This window comes from Homarus americanus, unplaced genomic scaffold (assembly GCF_018991925.1).
Source record: "Homarus americanus isolate GMGI-L3 unplaced genomic scaffold, GMGI_Hamer_2.0 scaffold30108, whole genome shotgun sequence".
Lineage (NCBI taxonomy): Eukaryota > Metazoa > Arthropoda > Malacostraca > Decapoda > Nephropidae > Homarus > Homarus americanus.
This window is the reverse complement of record NW_024748109.1, coordinates 8236278-8258587: the sequence shown is the minus strand read 5'-3', so window position 1 is coordinate 8258587 and position 22310 is coordinate 8236278. Positions and strand designations below refer to the sequence as shown.

At 38.9% G+C, this 22310-nt stretch overlaps 1 protein-coding gene across 1 annotated transcript; it reads left to right on the top strand.

Annotated features, from left to right (window-relative positions):
- The first annotated feature begins 3780 nt into the window (after positions 1 to 3780).
- Positions 3781 to 11269, top strand: LOC121880066. Its single transcript, XM_042387072.1, has 3 exons — positions 3781 to 3855; positions 5259 to 5403; positions 5872 to 11269. The coding sequence occupies exons 2-3, from the start codon at positions 5266 to 5268 to the stop codon at positions 8947 to 8949; spliced, it is 3216 nt and encodes a 1071-aa protein (XP_042243006.1). The 5' UTR covers positions 3781 to 3855; positions 5259 to 5265; the 3' UTR covers positions 8950 to 11269.
- The last annotated feature ends 11041 nt before the right edge of the window (positions 11270 to 22310 follow it).

Genomic DNA, 22310 nt, shown 5'->3' with positions numbered 1-22310 from the left:
TTACAAACTTTATGAAATTATTTAAATTGGATCATGACTAAAGTAAGATTGTCTTACTTAGTTTGGTGAACGAGTAGATTGTCACTGTACACTGAGTAAACAGTGTCAACAGATAGATCATGAAGTACTGTACAGCACAGTATTGTTGCAACACTGTATAGTACCTATTTTCTGAATGCAATGAAGTTAACACTTAAAGATGCATACTGTAGGGACAGATAAGTTAATGACATATGCGAGAAAAAAATGTAAGTCAATAAGACTTGTACACACACAAATATCTGCCCACCTAGGGCCTTGTGTTTGGGAATGAATACAATGTACAGCAGTTTCCGTTTGATTGCCAATTATTCACAAATAGTGACCCCAAGTGTTCATCCATTGCATCATATTTATCAACTAGAAAAGGGACAGATGGCTTTTTTGTGTGTGTATGTTCAAAGAATTTACAGGTAAACATAGAGTAATTGGTTCTTTCCAGTCTTTAAGGTGAGTGACTTGTTGACTCTGTATGAGGCATTTTAAAAAATCAGTGTAGCTGTTCTAGTCCTTCAGTTATTATCCTTTAAACAGAGAGATAATGTTTATTTCTATAGCTCGTGGCCTGAAAACTGTATTCTATAATGCAAGAACAGAAGACAAATACCCTGAGTGTCCTGCAGTAATGTTGATACCAGACTTATTTATCAGAGAGAATGTGTTTAAGTTATGGAAGGCATTTCTCTCCTACAGAAGGGAAATATTTGAATTGTTTTCGAATCTAGTTCTGAAAATATATTAACTTGTATATAATGTTGGTCTCCCAGGTCATTTAGGCTGGTGTCAATACATATTTTTGCAACATTACACTTACTCATATTATGGGGGCACTGACCCTCATGGCATTACCTATTCCTCAAGAAGGCTCAGTGGAGTTGGCACCTTTGCATTATATTCAAATCAGTGGAAACAGTTTTACTTTTTCCCTATTTGATTACAGAATGTTGTAGATAATTAGGAAACATTTTTTTTTTACGGGGAATAGCCCACCCGGGCACAGGTCATCAACCCACGACGGGGCCTTGGAGGCGAAAAAATAAGAGTACAGTAAAAAGAAATTAAAAATAGAAATGAAAAAGATTACTGTATATTAATCTACACCACGAAGATGCCAGAAAACTAGCTTTTTAAAGTGAGACAGATTGTATGAGTATGGAAACACAGAAGAAAGCAGAGCATTCCACAGTTTGGCTGTGTGAGGAAAGAAGGATGTATTATAACGGGTTATTCTAGTGTAACCGACATCCACAGAGAAACGGTTGGCACCGCGGGCAAGATGAGTGTTACGAGCCCACGGCCTTGCCGGCGGTACACAGGATGCCAAATCCACTGAACATTGCCCGTTAAAGTACCTGTAAGAGAGAGAGAGTGAAGCAGCATTGCGGCGAAGAGAAAGGGAAGAAAGATTATCAACTAAAGGAGGAGAATCAATAAGACAAAATGCCTTTGATTCCACCCTATCTAACAGTTGGACAGAAGAAGAGCCACCCCAGATTTAGGACGAATGAATCCCTTATATACTTGAAGCTCAGGAGTGAAGTAGCTACGGCATCTGTACAGCATTCTCAACTTTTGGGAGGCAGCTTTAGCAATTTTGTGGATGTGTGGCTTCCATGACATACTAAAGGAAATGGTGAGGCCTAGCATATCTATTTTAGAACTTGACACAATAACTGCATCCTGAAATGTGATTGGTGAGAGATCATTTAATTTTTGGAAAGTGTAATTGGTAAATACTGAGTATTCTACCTCCCCATTCGGAGATGCTGCACAGATCCGCATTGGTACATGAAATGATATCAGCTCTAGAAACAGATCTAGCTTGAGAATTAGGGGGAAGGGAAAAATGTGAAGAGTGAAGAGTAGAATCATCAGCGTAAGAATGGATAGAATTAGTCGTAGTGTGAAGTAAATCATTGATAAAAAGAAGGAAGAGAGTAGGTGAAAGAATAGAACCCTGTGGGACACCACTATTGGTAGAGAAAGAGCGAGAGATCAATCCCTCGACAACAAATGCCATGGATCGGTTCTCAAGGAAGCTAGAATAGAGAACAAAGTGGGGGAGAGAAACCATAAGAGGGAAGTTTAGAAAGCAAAGACATGTGCAAGATGTCGAGGGCCACGACGAAAGTTTCCCCATAATCCCTAAGAGAGGATGACCAAAGATGGGTGCAGTAGGAGAGCAGATCACCAGTAGATCTCGCCTGGCAAAAGCCATACTGGTGACCCGACAAATAAGAAAAGTATTCAAGGTGACGGAGAAAATGAAATCGTTCTAAAAGATTTCCAATGTTGTGGATCGTTTCTGGTACAAAATTATTACTGTATTAGGGTAGGGTAGGGTAGGGTAGGGTAGGGTAGGGTAGGGTAGGTTAGGGTAGGATAGGGTGAGGTAGGGTAGGGTAAGGTAGGGTTAGGTAGGGTAGGGTAAGGTAGGTTAGGGTAGGATAGGGTGGGGTAGGGTAAGGTAGGGTAGGGTAAGGTAGGGTGAGGTAGGGTAGGATAAGGTAGGTTAGGGTAGGATAGGGTAAGGTAGGTTAGGGTAGGATAGGGTGGGTCTGGTTTGGTTAGAAAACATTCAAAATCTAACCAAAACCAATTATACCTAATCTAACCAAACCTACCCTGGCCAAACCTACTTAACCTAACCAACTTATCTAACCTAAACCAAGCCAACCCAATTTTAATATTAATTCAATAAGATAAAGTTTAATATATATGTACTGTTTACCTAAGTATTAAAAAAAACTTATTATCAATGTAGTTTGGTTAGTAGCACAGAGAGACATTAATGCAACCAACATATATTAATTTGACATAGTTTTCTAGAGTAATAGACCAAAATAGAAATAATTTACTAATCTGCATATCTATTCACCATTATTAACTACCTTAGTAAAGATAAATAAACTTAATAATACCACCAGGCAACAATAGGATAAAAATGGGGAAGGTTATCAACACTCAAGAGTCATTAAGATTTAAAGGTCTCTATAATGTTGGGGAGGATTTAAAAGCCATTGTTTATTATGTGTGAGGGAAGGTGACAGGAGGAAGGTGACGGGAGGACCCACCATCACCAGCTGTGTTGTCTGCTTTTCACAACTTGTTTATACTTCATCAACAACTAAAAGAAGTAAACTGGATTGAGAAGTATGATTGGAACGATTATGATTCATTATTATTTTATCATATATGATATCCGTAGAGTAACCTGAATGTGCTATAATATTACCTTCATTTATCTGTTGTGAAGAATTCCCGGTTTGTACTTCAGAACTGGACATTTTCACTTATATTGGCCAAAGGAAAAGGCCTTTCATCACTAAGGGATATCCGCCATGTTTGAAAACCTGGATGTCAACGACCAATCAGAGAGTAGTTCACCTATGACGTCATATAAGTGAAGCGCGGGCTATTTAAATTTCACAAATATTATCCCGAATTATTATTTAAACAGGAGTCATTAAAACAAAGACTAATAAACATAAAAAATATCCTTATATCTTGGGAAAACTGAAGTAATATTATTTAGATGAAAAAGAAACCTCAAACAGCAGCATTGTTTCAGATCTCCTTAACGTCCTGCTTCCAGTCATGCTTAAATATTCACTATAGAGATATAAAATATATATTAATCTATTAAATAAGATTAAAAATATTATATCTATAGTTTGATGTCAAATTAATACCAAAAGAGAGATTATTTATGAAGTTACTGGTGAGAAAGCTGTTTGCTAGAGGTGTTTGAGGTGGTGAGTGAGACAGCTGATGGAGTCTAAACAATAAAAACTCTTTCATCAAATATTTCCAGTCGTAAGTTTGTCTTGTGATTGTGGTGCATGGAATTTAAATGATAATACAGTATACATGAGATAAGTAACCTCTATATTGTATGTAAGTGAGAAAAAACACGATTAAAAGATATAAATTATAAATGGTGATGGTGTCCTGTGGTGCTGGATAGTGACGAGGAAGTACTTTTTATCTTAGTCTTCCTTTATGTGAGATAATGGAAGCTCTAAGTTAATGTTTTAGATTCGAATTATTTGTAGGTATTGTTTTAACTTATGTTGATGTTAATTTAATGGATATTGGTGTTTATCCAGGAGTTAGGATAAAGTTAGTTAGGTATAGCTCTATTGAGGGTAAGAATCATTCATATCTTGTGGAAATGATAATAAGTACATGAAAAGAATACAAGTTATTATTGACGACTGACCCGTGGCCGATTTTTACTGATAAAAATGTTGTAATAAAATAAACCAGAACAAATAATGCTTTGGCGGGTGTCGTCAATATTAACTAAAGTTATATTACGCAATTCATATTCTTCATGTACAAGGTTTGAAATCTTTTATCTTATAGGAAAAAATCCTCAGGTAGCTACTTACTAAGAGCACAGAACAAGTCATCAAGTTTTACCTTTTTTCCCTTCCTGTAAATATGTACTATAATATTACTAGCTGGTTACCTGAAACTGGTAGAGAGAATAAGTGCTGAAAAATGGGAAATATTAGGAGGAGACTTGCCATTTTTTTTGCAAGTAATTCTCTAACATGAAAAAAACTGATTTTATATTTATATACAGGGGCTGTAGGTAAAATTATACATTCATCCCTGAATTTGGATATCCTAACCTAACCGAACCTAATTTCCCAAGATTCCTAGGATGACTGAAACTAAAATCATAGTTTTATATCTCCATAGGAAGGGTTATTTTCTAGCCAACAACAGCAGATACAGAGGTTGTAATTTATGATGGCAGAGTTACCGAGCTTAATCAAGCTTACATGAATATCATTAGGAGATTAAACTTGATGACTTGGTGGTACATTGTCTGATATGATAAATGACTTACCACCATTACCTTTTAGTTCATTTTCATTTTTCACATACCTAACCATATACTGTATACATCTTATGCATTCAGATTCTTGGAATTAAAATGGCAACCCAGTTTTTAACATTTATCAAGAGCCAGAGAAATCATTATTGTTTAGAAAGAAAGAAAAACAAAAACAAGCTGAATCTTCCCTGGCTTAGTAGGGCTTAGGAGAATAGCTGCATGTTTGGATGGCTTTTTAAAAATGGCAGACACTGATGAGTTGCTATGGTTTATTTAAGTGCATGTAATTTCTATTCTGATATGTTATTTATCAGTATGTATTTTGTGTTGAGAGAAGTACTGTGAACTGTATAGTGGTTACGTGTTTCAGGATCATTATGGCACGGAAGTGTGTGTTGTGTGGGGCTCCTCACAGCATCAGTCTCTCTGTGTTCGCATTTCCAAAGTCCAGTTACCAGCGAGGTGCCTGGGTGGCTGCCATTCGCCAAATTATCCCCACCTTCTGTGACCCTCAGGTACTGTATGTGAGGAAGAAGACCATTGAGTGTTGAGATGGTGTCTGAAAGCCTTGGCAGAAACAGTATTTAACCCTTGGTGTTAAGTCCACTGATCAATGTGTTCCCAGTAGTGTAATTGATCTATGTGAGGCATAACCTCGTTTTATTTTGCCTTATTTCTGTGTTTCATACTGTCTATATTCTCTCCACTCAACACATCACAGGTTACTCTCAAGCTCTTTATTTCCTTCACCTCTCAATCCTTCCTTTTGCATTCAGTGTTTATGCTTGATTATGAAATTATAACTCATTTCCTGTTGATTCCTACCATCATTATTATGAAATATTAATAAATAGTGTATGTAGTGATGGATACTATGTTGAGAATCATTGTTGACTACAGTGATATTAATATGAAGAGATGGTACTGTACTGTAATGGTTGAATAGAATATAAATTATAACTAGCCACATTCTTTCCCCCCAGTTACTTGGTGCTCGTAACGGAGTCTGTGAGAGGCATTTCCAACCTCAAGATATAAAGAAGGGCAAGAAGTCGAGCCTTCACCGGAAAGCTGTTCCTCTGGTGGCAACAAACCTCGGCAGTAATGGGAGTGTCGTTGATGCCAAAAATAACCTCCCAGTTCCCTTCTCTGTTATTGAAAGTGACAAGACGAGGGCGACTTTTCTGATCGATGCCGATGAAGATGCCTTTAGGGATGCTGCTCTAAGCCAGATGTCTGTTGATATAAAGAAAGAGGATAACTGGCAGGTTGACGGTAACCAACCCAGAGCCTCTGAAAGTTGTCTGGGTATTAATATTGATGATTATTTACCAAGTGAAAGTTCTTATGTTGAGTCGGAGAAAAGCATCAACAGTCATGCATTTATATTTAACAATAAGGAAACTCCAGAAAAAGATGTGTGTCTTGTTTGTGGAAAAGACGACACGGATTGTAACTTGATTTGCATTTTACGTGTTCACGAGTATTCTGGTAATATTTCCATAAATTTGCTTTTGTCAAAAATTGTGGGCAGATCGAAACGAGAGGTTGTGTGTGTCAGCATGAAGATTTGTTCTAGGTGTGAGAATCTTGTTCAGGAAGTTGCACAAATTGAAGAAAATCTGAAATTTAAGAAGCAAGTTATAAAAGATATGTTTGAGACAACTCTCAAGGAACACAAAGAGAGGTCAAAGGTAATGGCAGCTACTTGTAAACCTTCAGATGTTTTCCCAGAAGAAATAAATTGCAGTAGAAGTTTAGTGCTACCCACAAGCCACATTGATGACATGGATGATAAAACTGACAACTGTACAGGTGAACAACTATCAGAAAAAGTAAGGAAGAGTTCTCGAAGGCAAGCGTCATCAAAGAAATACCGTTGTCCTCAGTGTAAAGAGGTTTATTCCAGTCTTGCATTATGGGTTCACCATTTATCCAAACATTCAGATATGGAGGATTTGCCAACACAAAATAAAACCCGACAAGCGACATCGAGAATGAGGAAGAAACACAAGGTAGGCATTCATTCTTGTGAAGATTGTGACAAGACATTCTACTGTAAACAGACTCTCCTGGCTCATGCATCTGCTCACCAGAAAGGTTCTGAGTGCTCAGAGTGTGGTCGTTATCTAACTACTAAGGCGAGGCTGAAAGCTCATCTCTTTAAATTTCATGGTATAGGGGAGGAGAAGAATAAGGAGGTTGCTTGCCAAGATTGTGGGAAGTGCTTCGGCACCAAGGCTGGCCTGCGCTATCATCGTAACGTCGTGCATCACGTCGGTACTAAGTATGTTTGTGAGCACTGTAACAAAATGTTTTACTATCATGTACCATACAGAAGTCATCTTCTGTATGCTCATGGAGAGAAGAAGATAGTATGTGAGACTTGTGGAGACAAATTTTTCACCATCTCCAAATTAAATACCCATATTAATGCTGTTCATAGAAGTGCTCAGTCATGGACGTGTGATGAGTGTGAATCAAAATTCACAACTTACACAGCATATCGTCATCATATGAATGTGAAGCACCTTAAGGTGCAGCACCCATGTGAGTACTGTGATGCACAGTTCAGGAAGAAATCATCTTTAATGTTCCACCTTTGGAAACACTCTGTTTACATTTGCCAGCTATGTAGGGAAAGATTCTCCTGTAATGATGATTTGCGGACCCACATGTCCGTAACTCACGGCAAGGAAGTTAACTGGAAGGGCAAGAGGAAGCAGAGCACACAACTTCTGCAGGAGAAGAAACTGGTTGTAGAAGAGGATGTACTGCAGAAAAATCCAGAATCAGATGAACATATTCAAGAGAGTGAACATGTGGCATCCATTGTGTTAAATGATCTCCTTATAACTGCAGAACCTTATGATAACAGTAGTCTGCAGCCTTTCTCTTTGTCTGCATGTGAGAAGCTACCAGAGAAACATCCATATACAAATGACGAAGACATGAAAGTTAAAACTCTGAGTATTATTGATGCCTCACAAGACCTTAGGGCTGTAGATCCTGTGCAGTTTGGTACAGTTGAGACCTTGGAGGTGAAGTCTTCTCACGACCACATTGAAATGACACCCGGAGTCTCTCTTATCAATGTACAGATTCTTGGGGACATGGAAATTTCCCAGAGTGACACTTTAGGGGACTTAAAGAGCACCATGTTGGCTGATGCTGCAGACCACCTCTCCCATGACGGTCAGCTCAACAACGAGGATAACATGACTACACACTTGGGAGTTGAAACGCACCTTTCAGGAGACCACCTTGCAGTTGGTGGTGATTTAGAAGCTGCAGGTCACACACTGGAGACCACCAGTCACTTGGAGACAGCTTGTCACTTAGAAGCTGCAGATCACTTGGAATCTTCATGCCATTTAGAGGATACAGACCATCTTGATGCAAGGAATCATCTCACTTCTGAAAGCCACTTAGAAGTACCGAGCCAGCTTGAATCTCCTCACCACCTCGAACCAGGAAACCATTTGGAAGTTGCTGGACACATTAACACGACAAGTCACTTGGCTGCAACGAGCCACATTAGTGATGCTGCCCACCTGGACTCTGGTACCAACATGGCTGTGGCAAGACATCTAGATAGTTCAAACCATCTCGAACCAACAAGTCACATGGAGCCAACAGACCATCTTCACATGCCAACTGATATTGAAGATCCAGCACATCTGGATTCTTCAAGCCACTTGGAGGTTGCTGATCAGTGCTCACTTCCGTCCATGATCAGCCAGATAGAGACAGAAGTGGATGAACAGATGGTGAATAATCCCATAGTAACACAGATGGATACAGAGATTCATAACATAGCAAATGAGGTGGACACACAGATTGTTCACCACACAGAGACACACATGAGTCAGGAAATTGATCAACACATAGTCAAGGGATCAGAGGCTGAAATGGTCGATCCGAGTCTAGATAAACAGATTGAGAAAATAGACGAAGTACAGCTAGAACCATTTCCTGTTACATTAGACGGCAAAGGTGAAGTCCAGTACCAGTATGTGATGTATATATCGGCTCCCGGAGAAGACAATAATCCCGGGTGAAGACGGTCTCTATATTACCTGAAGTACGGTGGAAGCATGAATGATTAAGACTGAACTAATACTGTGGTGATGAAGAACATTACTGGATCAGTATCAGATAGATATTTAGTAACTTAGGCAGTGATTGTTGCATATGAGCAGCAATAGCTCATGATATAAACAGATAGAATGCAAACTGGTAACTGATACATGGAAGGCTCTGATAGTAGCAGAGAATGGTGTGAATGAAGAGATATAGCAACACATCATGACTTGGGAAATTAAAAACAACAACAACCCTCTAACAAGTGCATCAAATTTCATGTTTTTAAGAAATGTCAAAAATAGATCAATCCATCCACAACTTATGGTATTCTCAACTCATTTACTTGTCTGCATTTATGTGTAACTTTACCATTGCCTCTTGTCGCTCCTCTGGATGTATTCCCAGACCTTTAGTAACTGATTCAGATCATTCTATAATACTTTCCACTTGTACTACCCGAGTCATCTTCACTAACAAATGTTCATTTAATGTTTTTGATAGGATTGCAATGAAAAGTAAATGTACTGTAATTGTGTATATAAGAAATGTGTTAAAGAATATGGAGTGTTTATGTTGTTTATTTTAGTACGAATTAGCTGTAATGCCTTTGCTGTCTACAAGAGTTTGACTAAGGTCTTGGAGCAAGGCTGAGTTGACAAATTGGTTTCCTTATTGGTATGTATGAGCCTCTTACTCTGTGTGTGTGTGTGTGTGTGCAAGCGTGTGTGTGTGTGCAAGCGTGTGTGTGTGTGTAAGAGTCGTGCAGTCATTTCTTCCCCACCTTTATGTTTCCCTCCAAAGCAAAGGAGAAACTGATCTTCGTTTTCAGTCTTTCCCTTGACTGAATAATACCCTTTATATGAGAGAGACAGAGAGAGAGAGATTATTTGATAACTCCAAAATAATTTATGACAAGAGTTTCTGAAAAGTATACAGAACATTTTTAACATTTTAAATATATATTAGTACTTGAAAGCCTCTGACAGCACTTTTTTTTCTTCTATTATAATGTTGTATACTGTATGCATTGTTTCTTATGAATATACTGTATACATGGGATTAACTGTGATTAATTGTACAGCCTCAGAATTAGCTACACAGGAAATTGAGAAACAGTATATTAGCTAAGGAGTAAATGATTAACTCTTGAAATTCTTAAATAGGGGATAATTCAGGGCATTTGTAAACTAGGAAATATTTGCACCGTGAGTTGGCTTCTTTCCGTGTACTGTGCCATCAAGTTTCAATGTCTAATACTACAGTACTGTACAGTTCAATTTGGCATGATATAGAATCATTCTTATTTTGATTTTACACTACGTTTCATATTTTAGAATTATTGTATTTTTCCACTAAGATTCACATTTAGAGTCATTATATATGTATTGTAATTAAATTTATCACCAAGTTTCATTATTTTCTAAAATCTCTGTCTAGTTATCGGCATTAACATTGCCTTTAAGTTTCACGTTTTTTAACCATTATCTTAATCTTACCATCAGGTTTTATTTCCTAGAGTCATTATATAAGTACTGTACAGTATTGTATTGATTTTATTCAAGTGTAATTTTAAGCTATAATCACCCTGTTGCATTTTATCTACCATAGTGCATTTAAAGTACAGGTAGTAGTGTACTGTATATTTTATTAAGGTGAGTGAGTTGCCTTGTTATACAGTAATACATTAAGTGGTATGTGCTTCAGTGATTTAACCCCTTGTGTATGGGGTCCCCTCTCCACTGAGTCAAATCATCTGATGTTAGCCAAATAAACTATTAAAAGTGGTGTTCCTGTTGTGAAGGGTTTAAGTTAATGTCTTGGGTCTTGAAGCACTTATCATAATCTTCATTTTGTACATGACATCGATTAAAATTCAAGTGTATTTATGCTGATCACAATTCTGTTTTCATCTCTTCCGATGACGTATTGATTGTACTGGAACAATTTGGTACGAATGTTAGGGTTGATATTGTACAGGTACTGTGCTGTATGTTTGTTGCACTCATGAATCTGGGACCAAAATCATGTCTGGATGAACCATGACACCAAAGGTCCTGTCTAAATGGACCATGGTGCCAAAAGTCCTGTGTGGATGGACTATGGCACCACAAATCTTTTCTGGATGAACCTTGTCTTAGACTTAACAGAACGTGACACACTGGCATCATGGTGTGGAAGCTTATACTGTACTGTACAGTAGTAATGTGATCTCTGAATCACCTGAAAGCCACACATTTTATATTGTGAAGAAGTTATCTTATCCAAATGTTATACAGTAAAAATTAAACAAAAATCTTTAGACAATCTCGTTGTCCTGTAAACAATATATTCTTCAGTAAACACCTGTAGTGGTAAAGGATCACCTGGGGATTGGGAACCCCAGCTTATTCACTGGGAGATAAACTACCTGAAGGCTATCTGGTAGGGGGGGGGGGATTCTGGTAATTTGATTCCCAGTATTTTTACTCCTGGTAAATTCACTTCCTGAATTACTATTTAAGGTATTAAAAAGAATTATCGACGTTAAAAGTGATATTAATTAAAAATTATCAAAAAGTGAAGCAAGTCTTAAACTGTTTCTTGTAAAAAAAGTGGGTGGTCATATTATTTGGATTAAATTGAACTTTCTTTGATTTTGCTAAACATTCTTCTTTCTCCATTGGGATACATGCACGTCACTGAGCTTTGAAGTGCATTATTAAATACAGTACATATTGTTGGTACATGGCAACAATAGGAAATGTTGGAGTAATTCTTCATCTTAATTATCTTGCCTTCTTTCACATCTACTGAAGAACATTTTTTTTATAATTATTCAGAGAAAGATGAAACACAAGCAGTTGGAAAGGTTGTTAAGAAGCTGTTGATATAATATTTATTCCAAGTCCAAAATTCAAAGTTCAATCCCGGACACAGTTCTGTTAGGTTTGTGAGGCGTTGACTGAACATCTATGTTGTCTTGTTTGGGAGAAGCACAAATAATCTTGGAATAGTGAATGACCCGACCTGAATATGAAGAGTGTATGAGTGATAAAATATATTGAAGGTAGCATTTAAAAGTTCCATCACCTGCTTTATGTCATCCAGACCTCTCTCATAATTTTTTGGGGGCAAACACCAGTAATCAATAGTACATAGAGTGTACACCATACTCACCACTAGCAAACTGCAAGAAAAGTTCTCCAGTATCTAGGAATCTGTATTCATCAGGAATTTCAAAGCAGCGAGGTGAATTTACCAAGAATGAAATGCATGGGAGGGGGAGGGGAATTACTGGTCACCCTGAGTGGTTAATCTTCAGGTGAAATAAGTTATGGTACATAATCCTCACATGATATATGGTAAATAGGTAAGGATTAGAGGATGTCATTAGAAAAACTGTATTATTGTTGTTTGTATGTAATGCATATGTTTACTCCTACAGATCGCTGAAGAAATTTATTTTATAGTGCAGTACGTATTTTGGTTTTATAACCTTAATCTTTTGTAATTTAATTAGAAGTACTGTACGTATAATTATTTAAAATAAATAATTTATTTCTGAATGTTAAGTGTATTTTTTATGTCACGAAAAGAGTAATTATCATTAATAATGTTTTTTATTATTAATTTTATTGCTTTATTTATCCTCATCGCCACTGGTTGGCTTGTTAGCTGCTTGGGCGGTTGATCACGTCTCTGTTATGTACCGTTGGCAAGTACTGGCTCCTGAATATATCTGTATCTGCACCAGTGTTGGTCAAGTCTGGTCTTGAAAGAGCTCGCACTTTGAGCCATCACAACACTCGGGCAGATTGTTTCAAGAGTTTACTACTCTCACTCTAAAAAAGTTTGCACTCAAAATTATTTGGACGTGTAGCCTCATCAACCTTGAACTGTGACCCATTTTGGGGCAGGCGTATTCCAGCTCCAGGTATGGACACTCGATTGAGTAGTGTCCTCTGGGATGTTTATAAACTTCAATTAAGTCACCCCTTGCCCATCTATAGTACTGTACTGTATAAGCTAGACAGTTGCAGGCATTCAAATCTCTCACGATAACTGAGGTGATGTGCAGGCACCAGTCTGGTGGCCCTCCTTTGGACATTTTCAATCAACTGACCACCTCTTGCATATCTCAGGGACCAGACAGAGAAGCACCTCACTCTTGAATAGAGTTATGAGGGATAGACCGTCTTATTATCCAAATGATCTTCTTATAAGACCTACTAGTTTAGTTGCTTGATTCACCTTCTTCTCACAATGGCCCAAGAACTTCAATTTGTTGTCAATATACACACTTTTGTTCTCTATTAGTGATATTTCTTCATCCCGTTGGGACATGTTATACGCCCCCTTACTATTGGTACTACCAATGTGCATCCTCTTACAGTTAATGACATTGAATGTTAACAGCCATTTTTTTTCGACCACTCTTGAAGCTGACAGATATTTCTGCAGCTCTTCACATTCTGTTTGGTTCTTAATTTTCCTGAATAACTTAACTGAATGATGATAGAAAAAATTAGTAATATACAGAGACAATCTTATTCTGAATAAGATTCATACACACGCACAGGGTGAGAGGAAATAATAGAAGATATCACTCCAACATGCAGAGACAGTGTTATTCAAACACACTCAAGCTATCTCTGGTAATGACTTGAAGATTGCAGTGGTATATAAAATGTGCATATGACACTTAGGCAACTGCAGTCATCTTGCAAATTCCACATGAGTGCAGGTAGGTAGACCCGTGTCACTTGGGAGACACAACCGTGGTTGGTGTGATGACAACATCCCCGCCTCACTATTGCACACACACAACAGGTGTTGCACGTGTGGGTCGTGTTACTGCCAGCGTCTCAGAGTAAAGATACATAAATCAAACGTGCACAGGTGTATGGGGAGCCTCCAGCTTGACAAGCTCACGCCTGATGGTCACATGTAGTCAGGTGTGTGGCGAAGTTGAAGGAGAGGACCCATGGTTGTTCAGTCACTCGCCTTTGTTCCATTGTTTCCGTTTGACTTTGAATAGTTGGGTTACCCCTCGTTGCTTTGTATGGATCCATTTTCTTTTTCCCTCAGTTGCCTGCACTTTTATTTTCTTGCTTATTTTGTTTTCTGACTTTCACCTTCCTACACCTTTTGATCTTGTGAGTTCTCTTCCTCTTGAACTTCTTCATCTTCTGTGTCTTCTTCATTCCCTATGTAACCTTAGTTATATAATATATAACTATATAATTAACATCGTACATCTATAGACAAAATTCCCTGGACACTACTAGTAATACAGTATCACGGATTTTAACATCTACTTACTGATATTTTTCGTTGTATTTTAGTGTTTTTCATACTGTTAATTCTAACTTGAATTATAATGCGAGAAAGAAATGGATATTCAGTAAAATCGTCAAACAAGGTCATACTGATCCATGTATAGGTACAAGTATAGGTAAATAGTATGTACACGTGTTCCTAGCTACCTCTCAGTTAATTGAACCATTTGCCTATCTATCATCTTGATCGATCTGTATAGTATCAAAAAATTTGGGAGGGATGAGGTCACTTCCACTACGTCACTTAAGTAAATATGGAAGTCAGACACTCACAAGAATAAAAAAAAATGAAAAATACAGACAGAAATTTCAATAGCATTCTTTTTTTTCTTTTTTTCATGCCTTTATCTCACACTAGCAATCAAGACATGTACCCAGGGGCATTGACGTCATAAAAGCTGAGGGTTACAAACACTGATCATGTTGGTTACAGTCTTTACAAACACCATTACGCAGTTAAGGTGAAAAAGGACGATCCACAGATTACAATACAACTATTCACAACACTCCATTGTAAATATCTATCCAACTATTTGTTTATCTATTTAGCGATCTATATTTGATGGAAACATAAAATAAATTAGACACTACTATGATTTAAGGCAGTTGATAGAATAATGAGAATGAAAAAAACGTAGATGTGCCTTCTGACTCCATAGGTATCGGACACTCCTTGATAATATCTATCTTCTTATTTATCTATCTATATCTAAATCAAAACATAAATAATTAAACAAAAAATATATATATGGATATAACGCAATTGAGGATGAATTACAAGACGAAGGTGAAAAAGAACATAGCTCGCATTGTTTACACCAACATACTCCTGAGTCCCGAGTCCTCCAACTCACCTCACGAGCGAAGACAAGGTTGTGATATTATCTTATCTCCTCGACTTTGTGGAGGAAAGGGAGACTGAATAAGAGGGAAAAAAGGGTGTGGCGACAACAGGAGGACTTGCCAACAGTGAGTAACAGAGACGTGACCGATCGCCCAAGAGGCTAACGAGCCGATCAGCGGTGAAGAGGATAAAAGAAAAAAGGAAGAAGAGGAAGGAAGTGTGTGAAGACAAAAGGAGGGAGAAGGAAAACAAGAGTGAAGTGAGTAGAGAAGATAAAACAAAAAGGTGTAGAGATAAGAAGACGAGGTAGAAAATCATGGAAAAGAATAGGAAGAAGGAAAATTAAGTAAAGAGGAGGATAATTAAGGAAATAATAATTACGACGAGAAAAATGACGAAGAGAATGAAATAAAAGTTGAAGGGAGAGAAAGAGGAAAAGGAGCAGGAGAAAGCATAAAGGGTAGACAAGTTGGAAGAGAAGAATGATGAAGAATATGAAAGTAATAAAACGGAGAAATAAAGAGTAGGAGAAGAATAAGGAAGAGAAAAGGGATAATAATGAAAATGTGTTTAAGAGAGACAGAAGAAAAGATTAAAATGTGAGAAATAATACAGTGAAGGAAGGAAGTAAACAATGGAGGAAGGAAGGAAGTATGAAGGAAGGAAGGAAAGCAGGAAGAGAGGGAGGGAAGGTGGTAGTAGAGGAGGGTGTAGCTGAACTGGGTCTCTTGTTAGGGGATGAAGGGGACGAGGATGCTGTTATCTCAAATTAATTCGGGTCTTGTGAAGATACGATCCGCAAAAAAAAATAATCTTTCTCCCCTCTTGTTCCCTCCACGTACTCTCTCTCTCTCTCTCTCTCTCTCTCTCTCACATTTTCTTTCCCTTCTCATTTCTTCTATGTTCTACCCATCTCATTTCCTCCTTTCGTTCGCTCCCCGTCTTTTTCCTTTCTTCCCCTGCAGCTATTTAGTTCAACATGTACAAGTATATGGACAATGCAGATAATTTCACCAGTGTACCTATAGCAAGTGCAGGTATAGAAAACAATGTACCAAGACCGCGCATAAAAGTTCGTGTGTGTGTGTGTGTGAACCAGGCCAGTCCCCACCTCTTTCTGGACGGCGAGTCTGTGTATAGCGATATGACAACGCACACACGCACACACACACACGGCAGAACTGTGTCTTTTATGTAATCAGGTCAGATAGGATTTTGTTTGTCAATCAGTTATTATCGTTTGTCATAATCAGGTTACACATTCAGTGTTGTATGATAAGATATGAAGGTCAGAGCCTCTTCGATGTCTAAGCATTAATTAAGCAGCAGAGACGACGGTAGTGCAGGTCGAGGTGCATTCCAATCGTTAGAAAATTTGCTTCGTATCCACATGAATAATATTGTAAGCAGTTAAGAGTTCAACTCGGACAATATATACCATTAACGTAGTATATCTTCTTCATATATTCCTCTATATATCCAACACAAACCAATTCTGAATAACAGGTAATAAAACATTCGATGTAGACGAAGACTCGAAACAATGAGCAGTGAAGCGGTTGGTCAACGTCGTAATGGAACAGTCCCGAGTCTAAGGCAACAGTCTACTGGAGCAAACACACCAAGCCATTTATAGAGTAATAGGTCGAATTAAAGGAACGGAACTGTGAAAGTTTCGTATTTATAACATATCATTACCATCTTTATTAATATAAGGATTTTACCTCAATTAGTATAGCAGAACGGCAGCTAAACACTTGACTCCTCTCGTCTCCACCTGGCAAAACCTCCTCTTTACCCTTTTCTCCTCCTCCACTACCCCTCTAGCGTATTGCTTCGTCTTCACATACATACAGTAAGCGTCTTATGGTTCAGGTAACAGAGGACTGTGGTCTTATTGTCCATGGCAATTTTAACCCTCATATGCAGTCACACAAATGCAATTGTGTAAACATTATATGACATAACACAATATTTGCATGGACAAATATTCCTGTCAAGCAACAGGTCTTAATTGAACACACACAGCTTCAACAGTCTCACCGTGTATGTTCGTTGTCCCGTGCCCAGAGACCTGTCGTCCAGAAAGGGGTGGGGATGGGGTTCACCAACACACACGGAGACCCCCACGAACTTTTATGAGTGACTACATAGACAGTGGAAGAGGTAGTACACAATGTAGGTACGTAAACAGCGCGAGTATACTAACAATAGTAAACAATATGGAATTGATCTACAAATAAATCCAATTCTATATTAAAAAAATAATAATCTTATAAATATTCGTTCTAGTTTTAATTCTTCATTTCTTCGTTTATGACAATATCTTTTTGTTTATTGTACACACCGCTTGTAATATCCCCCCTCGGCTACGATATACCACCATACAATACAATAGTTGCGTTAGTCCGTCGGGAGGTATTGTTGTCGAGCGCTCTATCGTTCCTTCAGTTTTTTCTCCCACAACTCTTTTTGAATTTTTTGCTCTTTTCTTCAACTTGGTTCACTGCCCTTCTCTTGCCTCTGTAGTTTACCCTTGCGTCTATCATCCAGCGTCCCACCCACACGCTAGATATTTTTTTTTTAGTTTTTTTTTTATCCTATCCTATACCTGATCTGTCCTTCGTCTTTGGACCATCTGGCTACGTTCTTATCACTAGGCTACATCATAATAACGGATCACTTGAAGATTAGTTCCCTTAGCTTATTTCACCTGATGTTTAACTATCATATTGTTATCTGGGGATGGTTAGTGTTAGGTTAGTGTTAGGTTAGGTTTCATAACGGGTACTTTTTTATATTCTAGCTTAAGGTGTCATATATCGGTGTTTTAACGATCGGGAATTTCTTCTATATACAGTACTAACACTTAGGAACACGTCGTCAAAAAATGCATCATTAATTCAGGATATTAAAGTTACCCCTACCGTTTTCTTTCATTTCATATCACACTCCTTAACTCTTCCTACACAAAAATAAACAAATTAAACCTATTTTTCTCCCTCATCGTGTCTTTATAATATCCAAGGAGATTATTACCCCCACACACAGGCACTCATTATTACTTGGTCTCCCCTGATAGTGTCTTCACCATCACCAAAAGCACTGGCTCGGGTCGTAAGCAAGTAATATTAACAGTCAGCTGCTTGGGCGGTCGGTTACTTCTCTGTTACGCACTGTTGGCAAGTACTGGGCATGTACTGGCTCCTGAATGTATCTGTACCTGCGAAAGTGTTGATCAAGTCTGGTCTTGAAAGAGCTCACACTCGGTGCCGTCACAACACTGGTAGACTGTTCCAAGAGTTCACAAATCTCACTCCGAAACAGTTTGCCCTGACAATTCGTTTTTGACTTGTCACTTTTTTCAACCCTTAGCTGTTGGCTACACTATAACAAGCGTCATTAATGCCGCTCTCAAAACCCTCTTAGCTTCCGATTAGGTTAGGTTAGTTTAGGTTAGCACTGGGTTAGGTAAGATTAGCGTTGGATTACGTATGGTTAGGTAAATAGGTAAGTATATTGATTATTCAGGTAAAGTGAAGGTTTTAGGACCTAACAATTCTTCAGACAGGACTTCGTGACCTACTTGGCCCTTACTACCAAACACCACAGGTTCCAGGAGTCTGGTTTCCTCTTGTACTAACACTGGATAGAGCCGACCGCCCGAACGGCTAGTAAGCTGATAAAATAGGGAAAATCTCACAGAAACATGGAAATCGTGTAATCAGGCCATTTTACCTTCACACACTGCCAACACAAGGGGGGAACACAACTTCAAGCTCGCTAAGGTGTCACACAGGGCGAATATAAGGATATACTTCTTAACGTAGTGGCTGGTAGACCTATAGAACAGTCTACCAGCTCAAGATGTGACCTCTAGAGCAGCACTGGGCTTCTAAAGAGATCTATATAGGCCACTGATCTCTAGTTTTGGTGTGACCATTAGATAAATAAATATACGAATGCAAAAAAAAAACAAAAACAGGTAAAAAATACAATTCACCTGAGAGAAAAAAACGACGCACAAAACACTATTAAAACACCTCCACACAACCCTAGAGAAAAAACCACAAAATAATGCAACCTCAGAAAAACATGATTCCCCCCCCAAAAAAAACACACACACACACACACATACTGTGCCTTCTTCCTCACCCTTACAGGTCAACCTCCATCTTCCTCCAACACAAAGAGACCCAGATCACCTTGAATGATGGTTGGTGGAGGATGGAAATAGGAGGGGGGTGGAGGAGGAGATAAGGGGAGGGGGGGGGGAGGTGGAAGGAGGGGGGGAGGTGGAAGGAGAGTGAGAGGGACGCTTTCAAGGGACGTCCCCCGAGTGTCCTTCTGCTCAAGGGTGACCACCAGCAGACAATAGGTGACTTAATACTCAACAGTAAGGGCCAAAGTCAACAAGCAGGGACTAACACCCCCCCAACCCCTTTTCCCCCCCTTCCTTTTACCTTTCCCTCCCTCCCCCCTTTCTTTAAGCGGACGCCCGGACGGTTACCAAACACCTCCACCTCCTCCTCCTCGTACTCCTTCTCCTCTTCCTCTTCCTCGTACTCCTTCTCCTCCTCTTCCTCGTACTCCTTCTCCTCCTCTTCCTCTTCTCCTCTTCCTCTTCCTCCTTCTCCCCCTCCTGAATTTGTATCTGTGTCCATATCTTGTTCTCAGATTTTTCTCTGTCTGTATGCCTCTCTGTCTTTATGCCTCTCTGTCTGTATGCCTCTCTGTCTGTATGCCTCTGTGTCTGTATGCCTCTCTGTTTGTATACTTCTTTTCTCTCTGTCTCATTCTCTCCTTTCTGTCTATCTGTTTCTCTCCCCTGTCAGTCTCATTCTCTCCACTGCTTGTCGCATTCTCTCTTTTTCTCTCACTCTCTCATTTAATTTTCTATCTCGTCTTTTCTATCTGTTTTTTGTAGTGTCCAATTCGAGTCCCATTTGACTAGTGTCGCGTAGTCCCCCCGTCTTCTTGAGTCACCCCTTTAATTCAACACGTTTTCTATCAACGTTGTTTTCAATTTAGATATTGTGTATTCTTATCTACTGTAGTTATCTTTCTCTGCCTTCCGTTGTATTCTTTCGTTCGGTTTTATATGCTCTGTGTGTGTGTGTGTGTGTGTGTGTGTGTGTGTGTGTGTGTGTGTGTGTGTGTGTGTGTGTGTGTGTGTGTGTGTGTGTGTGTGTGTGTGTGTGTGTGTGTGTGTGTATTAATTTATCGTAAATAATTTTTGGGGGTATTTTGTCAATGTTTTGAGATGTTTTTATTATACAAGGAGGAGGAGGAGGAGGTGCAGGCCTTACTACCCAATCACATGAAGTCTCTGAGTACCCTGATTAACCAAAACCCCCCACCACGAATCTCACAGAGTGTACACAAATTTAACTCTTATAGAACAGAACTTTTACTGGATATTAGCATCTGTTGGCCTTATTACTTTTACTTTTATCCTCTTCACCACTGATCGTTAGCCACGTCTCTGCTACACACCGTTGGCAAGTACTGAGCCATGTACCTGTAACTCTGGTTTAATGAGCTGCAATTTTCTCATCTATAGATACATCCAACAATTAAGTGAGTTTCTTCCCTTTAGTTTATATATTTACAATACTTCGAGTCTTCAAAACCAACCTCTCCCTGTACCCTCACCTGACTGGTTCTGTGGTCTTGCCTGGCATAGATAACCACACCCCTTTTGCAAATGTCTTGAGAAAGGTTCGTAAATAAGTTATATCCGTCAATACTGAACTCGTATTCCTCTGGGGCGATTCTCCTGTTCTTGTACAACACTTCTACAACTCCTACTATATCGGGTTGGTGTACCGTCAGTAGTGTTTTAATCTCCTCTCTCTCATCAAGGAACGTGTCAGTATTAGTGTACATGACATTCAAGACGGAGTTTGTTCTCGATAATATGTCTGCTCTTGGTAGTAACTCTGGCCTCCGTCCATTCTCAGGAGATGCCTCGTATTTTGTGGGGTATGGCAAGAGATGACACTGTTTACAGGGTGTGGCCAGAGATAACACTGTTTACAGGGTGTGACCAGAGATGACACTGTTTACAGGGTGTGGCCAGAGATAACACTGTTTACAGGGTGTGGCCAGAGATAACACTGTTTACAGGGTGTGACCAGAGATTTACACTGTTTACAGGGTGTGACCAGAGATTTACACTGTTTACAGGGTGTGACCAGAGATTTACACTGTTTACAGGGTGTGACCAGAGATTTACACTGTTTACAGGGTGTGACCAGAGATTTACACTGTTTACAGGGTGTGACCAGAGATAACACTGTTTACAGGGTGTGACCAGAGATAACACTGTTTACAGGGTGTGACCAGAGATAACACTGTTTACAGGGTGTGACCAGAGATAACACTGTTTACAGGGTGTGACCAGAGATAACACTGTTTACAGGGTGTGGCCAGAGATAACAGAGATAACACTGTTTACAGGGTGTGGCCAGAGATAACACTGTTTACAGGGTGCGGCCAGAGATAACACTGTTTACAGGGTATGGCCAGAGATAACTGTTTACAGGGTATGGCCAGAGATAACACTGTTTACAGGGTGTGGCCAGAGATGACACTGTTTACAGGGTGTGGCCAGAGATAACACTGTTTACAGGGTGTGACCAGATATAACACTGTTTACAGGGTGTGACCAGATATAATGTTAATGTCATTATGTAATACTGAGCTTCAACACCTAAGGTCTATAATGATATAACAAGACTATTAATTATTACCTTACTGTTTGCCACTGTTTGAATACCGACACACTCTAGGTATACATAGGATAATATACACCAGCGTTAACTATATACATGCTGAACTGTATACCTGCATTGTTTATATACATGCTAAACCAGCTCGTAAATTTGTATGACAATTTTACTGAATATGAAGGAATGTATGGATATATGTATGTATGTATGTATGTATGTATGTATGGATGGATGTATGTATGTATGTATGTATGTATGTATATATGTATGTATGTATTTGCATTTACATTTTGACATAAAGGGATCGTTGATATATTGAAGAACTCCCCATTAGATGTATATTAACGTACGTGTGTGTGTGTGTGTGTGTGTGTGTGTGTGTGCGTATGTGTGTGTGTGTGTGTGTATGTGTGTGTGTGTGTGTGTTGTGTGTGTGTGTG